The sequence below is a fragment of the Bidens hawaiensis genome, unplaced genomic scaffold (assembly GCF_021521415.1).
Source record: "Bidens hawaiensis isolate Kalapana, Puna unplaced genomic scaffold, B.hawaiensis_p1.1 tig00002507_1, whole genome shotgun sequence".
Classification (NCBI taxonomy): Eukaryota; Viridiplantae; Streptophyta; class Magnoliopsida; order Asterales; family Asteraceae; genus Bidens; species Bidens hawaiensis.
The window spans coordinates 351,747-357,683 of record NW_027491137.1 but is presented as its reverse complement, the minus strand read 5'-3'; the positions used below and the strand labels follow the sequence as shown (position 1 = coordinate 357,683).

General features: G+C 36.2%; 1 protein-coding gene across 1 annotated transcript; it reads left to right on the top strand.

Moving 5' to 3' along the window:
- Window positions 1-1,853: 1,853 nt before the first annotated feature.
- On the top strand, window positions 1,854-4,840 carry LOC143619724 (nucleotide-sugar uncharacterized transporter 1-like). Its single transcript, XM_077091584.1, has 7 exons — window positions 1,854-1,944; window positions 2,492-2,625; window positions 2,711-2,919; window positions 2,990-3,083; window positions 3,159-3,325; window positions 4,070-4,240; window positions 4,312-4,840. Exons 1-7 carry the CDS (start codon window positions 1,854-1,856, stop codon window positions 4,589-4,591), a joined length of 1,146 nt encoding a protein of 381 aa, XP_076947699.1. The 3' UTR covers window positions 4,592-4,840.
- The last annotated feature ends 1,097 nt before the right edge of the window (window positions 4,841-5,937 follow it).

The following is a 5,937-nucleotide window of genomic DNA, read 5'->3' as shown; positions in this document are numbered from 1 at the left end:
CTCTCTGTTACACTTCATCCATGGCCCAGCCCCACACCACTCCGGTAGCCACCGCCGTTCTTGCCACTACCGTTCTTTAATCATCACTAACCCTGCCGTTCTTGCCGTTCTCTCTCTCTCTCTCTCTCTCTGTTACACTTCATCCATGGCCCAACCCCACACCACTCGGCAGCCACCGCCATCTTCACCACCCCCTTCCCTTCTGATGGCAACACCAAACTTGTTTCAGATCTGGATTTTGAAAATTGCGTCTAAATTACCAGCGCCTTGCTTTAAATCAGTGCAAAGGATTTAAACGACGAGAGATTTGAGTTTGACAGGCTACATTAAACCTTGTTTCAGATCTAGCCATCAAATCGACAGCCACAAAAACACCAAAAACTCCCCAACAAAACCAAATTAAGGTGAATCCATACCTAAGTTGGATATTTGCTTTTTGACCATAACACCAGAAAATGGTTGATAGATTTATGGGGCTGGATTTTCCGGCTCGTTTATCGGATCTAATCAAGCGGCGGTGGTAGCGGCCTAGACTGATGCTCACAGATTTATCGACGATGAATCCTTTAGATGGTGATAGATTGATTGGTGGTCGATGTTGTGGTGGTGATAGATTGGATGGCGATGATGAAGATGATGTGGAGCAGTGGTGGGGATGCTGATGGTGGATGTGAGAGAGAGAGGGAGGTTATTTTATGTTAGTTTTAATTAATAAATAAGTTATAAAATTACCAAACTACCCTCACGTGCTTTGCACATGACCAGATTTAACGAAAAAGATTAACGGGGCTAGTGCCAAATGACGTAGCGTGATATGAGTTTTAAGCATAAAGGATGCTTTATGTTATTAAGTTTGCGAAATGACAACCATTAAAAAAACGTGCAAACATAAAGAACGAGTTTTGCCATTTTGTCTTTAAAGTTTTATAAATTTTTAAAAATCTTATAGTTTAGAAAGGGGATCAAACTAAAAATAAATAAGAAAAAAATCAGTTTTTACCATCAAAATTGAGACGCTAAATAATAAAAACCTGCCCAACCCAACGAACTAACTGAGTTTGTAATTTTCTAAAACTGTAGTTAAAAGTTCAGCCCGTAGTGCCGTAACTTTCCCTGAAATTGCTTCTTTTCTTATATAAAAGAACTTCATCAAATAAACAAAGTCATAAATATAAATAAGGATATATATAATTATACATAGCGTTAAAACTTAGAGCATTCTCACCCTACTCTCTATCTATAAATAAAAAATTATAATAAAACTCACCATATTTTCTCTTTTCATTTCAATAAAATAATACTTTTTATACCTTTTATCATTTTCTTTTCTCCTTCCTTCACTCACAAACACTCTCAAAATATATTAAAAAATTATAAAGAATAAACAGTAACTTTTTAAATATATAGAAAAATCATTACTTTTTCTAAAATATAAAAACTCTTCACTCACAACACCCTGAATCACTATCTAAATAATAAAAAAATTATTCACGCAAAATGAAGGGTTGAATGAGAATGCAGTTACGATATCAAATTCCAAAGAGTCCAAGTAGTATCAATTCGCAGAATAGAAATAGAAGGTAGGGTCACAGTCACACCATAAGTTCAAATTCACACATTCAACACCGTTTTTGTCGGTGGGTGAGCGTGATTTCCTCCTCCTCTTTTTCTTTCTTTTAAACTCCTTTTTCTTAATATAAATTAATAAAAATCCACACTTAAATTCAGCAGCAAGCAGCACTTTATTGATGAAACTGGCACTTGCTTCCAATCACCCAATTCCCATTCTAATTCTAATTCCATTTCCAATTCCAATTCCAATTCCAATTCAGGGTCTGGACCGCAAATAAACAATGCTGGGTACTAAAGCTTTGTTCAGTTTCTTAACTAGAAAAGACGTCAGACGAATCCTCAAGCGTAAAGACAGTGATGCTGGTGAAAGAGGTACTTATTAGTAACAATCTTATCGATTTGTTTGTAATGCTGTACTTGATACGAGAATCGGGATTAGGGTTTTTAATTTTTGATTGGTTGGTTGGTTCAATTTGGGATTTTGGTTTATTTAGGGTTTTCTTAAGTGGGTTTGATGAATAATTAAGCAATGCAATGTTTTAGGCCAAATTGGGGATTAATTAATAGGGTTTTGGGTTGAATTGTTGATTAATTTATGGTGGTATGTAGTGTTTTAGGTCTAATTGGTGATGTGTTTCGGTTATATGATATTGATTAATTAATTGGTTAGGTCAGAGTAATTTTGATTTTCTGTTGACAATGTGTTTTTTTTTGAGAAAATTTTATTATTCGTGTTGGTTCTTGAGTTTGTGGTTGCTGGTGATACGTTTTAGTTGGTTAATGTTACCGTTTAATTGTTTACGATGTTTTGTTGTTAGTTTAAGGGTTGTGCATAATTAACCATTTATATCTACTTAGTAATAAATTTCAAAGATTATATTATATTGCATACGATCTTTAATGAGTTTGTAATGTTCAGGAAGAGCAATGGATGAACTTCGCGCTTCCTTATTTAGCAAGTTTCGCCGACAGCATCAGTCCCTCTTAGGGCCCACTTTTGCTCTAACATTCAACTTTATTGTGTCTGTTAGTATCATTTTAATGAACAAATTGGTAAGTTTACATATCAGTTTCCTCTTTTTCATACATGATATTGCATCATTTATTAGATAGATGCTAACATTTATGTTTATTTCAGGTGCTTGTTAAAGTCGGGTTCAATTATCCAATCTTTCTCACGTTCATCCACTACATTATTAGCTGGTTCATAATGGGCCTGTTAAAAGCTTGCTCTCTCCTTCCTGCACCCCCGTCTTCAAAGTCAACCCGGTTTTCTTCATTGCTTGGTTTAGGCATTGTCATGTCACTCTCCACCGGTCTGGCTAATGTTAGTTTGAAGTTTAATAGGTAAGTCAAACTGTTGATACTATGGTTTATACTTGTGTATTTTTTCTAACTAAAAATTGTATTCCTTTAGTGTCGGATTCTATCAGATGGCTAAGATCGCGGTAACCCCAGCTATTGTTTTAGCAGAGTTTATGCTCTACCGCAAAAGGATATCTTTTCGGAAGGTAAAGTCAAAGTAATAAATGTTTGTTTGGATTTAGTAAAACTATAAATACTAGAATATCACTTGAATGTTTCAGGTGCTTGCACTTACGGTAGTGTCAGTTGGTGTTGCGGTTGCTACAGTGACCGATTTGCAGTTTCACTTTTTTGGTGCATGTGTAGCAGTCGCGTGGATTATACCAAGTGCAACCAATAAGATATTGTGGTCAAACCTTCAACAACAGGAGAGCTGGAATGCATTGGCGTATGTTGCTTGATTTGATTATGCGCAGTTGACTTTTAATTTGGGGGTGCCATATATCAACCGTGTCGGATTGCGGATTGGCGGGTTGAAAGTTAAATTGTTCAACCCAAACACGGCATGTATTTTTATTTGTATAAAAATAAAATACATAAACGACCCGTTTAACCCATTTATTTAAACGTGTCAAACAAGGTGTCGGTTGTAATTGTTCAACCCAAACACGACTCATGTTTTTATTCGTATGAGAAGCATCAACCGTAAACCGCACACACTCAAAATCCTTTAACCTGAATATCACCTGTTTAACCCATTTATCTGAATGGGTCAAACAGGCTAGCGGATGATAAGCAAGCAGTAAATGTGTTAATAGAGCTGGTGGGCTGTAAAAAAGCTGGTTGAACAGGCCATAAAAGGGTTGGTGGGCCGACCTGTTTAACTAAATGGATTAAATAGGTCTACCCGAATACTGCCAATTTAACTAAACATGTCAACCCGAATCTGACCCGTTTAACTCATTGATCTAAACAGGTTGGTGGGTGATAACCAAGTTGTAAATGTGTTAATTGTGTTGGTGGGTTGTAAAAATATTGGTTAAATGAGCCATAAACGGGTTAGTGTGTCGACCTATTTAACTAAAAGGGTTAAACAGGTCAACCCAAACACAGCCCATGCCCATTTAACTAAACAAGTCAACCCGAGTCCGAGCAGTTTTTTTAAACAGGTTATTATTTTGATTTTGTGCAGGTTAATGTGGAAGACTACACCAATCACTGTGTTTTTTCTAGTGGCGATGATGCCATCACTGGACCCGCCCGGTGTACTTTCCTTTGACTGGAGCTTCTACAATACTTCCATTATTGGGGCTTCTGCGGTCCTCGGTTTCTTACTTCAGTGGTCGGGGGCTCTAGCACTAGGGTGAGTCATATGCGTTATTACACACTTAGTGATATAATCTAATAAACTAAATGACTTTTTAATGTTTACAGGGAAACATCGGCAACAACTCATGTTGTTCTCGGACAGTTCAAAACATGTGTGATTCTTCTGGGAGGTTTTTTTATGTTTGGTTCTAACCCAGGGTCAACAAGCATTTGCGGTGCGGTCACGGCTCTAGTTGGGATGTCGTTCTACACGCACCTGAACTTGAGGCCACAACCGCAGTCGTTAAAAGCATCGATTAGACAGTCATCTTTACCAAAGTCTAAGCTTGGAAAAGAAAACGGGGATATGCATGATCATGCTAGCCGTGGAGATGAAAAGGTTTAATGAGCGCGTGCAGATACTAGGAAAGGAGTTGATGACCTTTTTTGTTTGGATTCATTTGTTTACAACTGCTTTTTTATGGTTGTTTTTATGTTTTAGATAGTTGTAGGATGTTGGTAAGATGAGCCATGTAAATTGATTTGCTTAGATATGGCTAGTTGGCTGGTGTTCATGGTTGGTTGGTTTTAGTTCGACTTGAACTGGGTCGCAGAAAACTTTGGGTGTTAATATATTTCATGTGAACAGGTTGGTCTTCTCATTATTGTTTAGTTTTCAGAATCTTTGATGTTTTGCTAATTTATGTGCTAATTGATGTTTTACAATCAGATTTGATGATTTTTTTGGTACATTGTTTACAGCTACTTAAAGCTGTTTATATAACAGGCAAGCTAGGATTAATTGATGTTATAATCTGCCAATTGAGGATTAGGGAATCCTTGTAGATGTTAAAGAATGACCAATTAATGTTGATGAATTGATTTGTATAATGTGAAGGAATAAGGCAAACGGCAAGGCCAAGGCTAAAGTAAAGCCAAGCTCGTTAAGGATACTACCAAACGTTTTCAAAACAAAAATCACAAGTGAATACACAATTCGCTAAGCAAATAACACTTTCGGACTTTCCTTTTATTCAAAAAAAAGTTCTTCGATGATACATGCATACGAACCAACACAAGTTGCAACATATGATAAGGGGCGTCCACAGGTACCTGAGTGGTGAACACTGCAGCCGGTTGTTTGAGTGCAAATTCAGGTACCAATTTTGGGGTACTACTATCCTATGAAAAATGAAGGAATTTTGTGTGTTTAAATAAAGGTTTTGGGGTAGCAGACAAAAGTGTTATATGTATTTTAAGATGGGGTGACATGGTGTAAATGACTATTGGGGATTGGGGTACTTGAGAGGAGAACCCCCTCCCACTATAAGACCATCTTTAATAGGAGATTTATGGCCATTTTTATGTTTAGTTGGTATTCTTGAGTCCTTGTTACCATTAGAGTGTCAGATTCTTGTGATACAAATTCTTTCACAAGCATTTGAATGAACATGTTCTTTGCAGAAAATGTCTGATGAGTGGGGCCATGGTTAGATGTTATTTAAATAAAAAAAAAGGAAAACTGTATTATATGAATCTTTGTTTAACATATATATTATATAGATTTTATATATGTATACTTTAGTAAGAATACTTTAAAATATAATAATACTTTATAAGATATAAAAAGTAAATATTATAAACGAGAACAATTAATTATTGGACGCTTTCAAAACATAACAAAAATGAGAGAATATGACATTGGTGAGATTGAAACCAAAATGCGTGAATATGTTGATATTAAGCGGAAAG

Bases quoted from the DNA above. Each gene is read 5' to 3' on its own strand.
- LOC143619724 (XM_077091584.1), top strand. From the start codon at position 1,854: ATGCTGGGTACTAAAGCTTTGTTCAGTTTCTTAACTAGAAAAGACGTC. The intron at 2,626-2,710 runs GTAAGTTTACAT...TGTTTATTTCAG, and splicing joins TCATTTTAATGAACAAATTG to GTGCTTGTTAAAGTCGGGTT. The intron at 4,241-4,311 runs GTGAGTCATATG...TAATGTTTACAG, and splicing joins TCGGGGGCTCTAGCACTAGG to GGAAACATCGGCAACAACTC.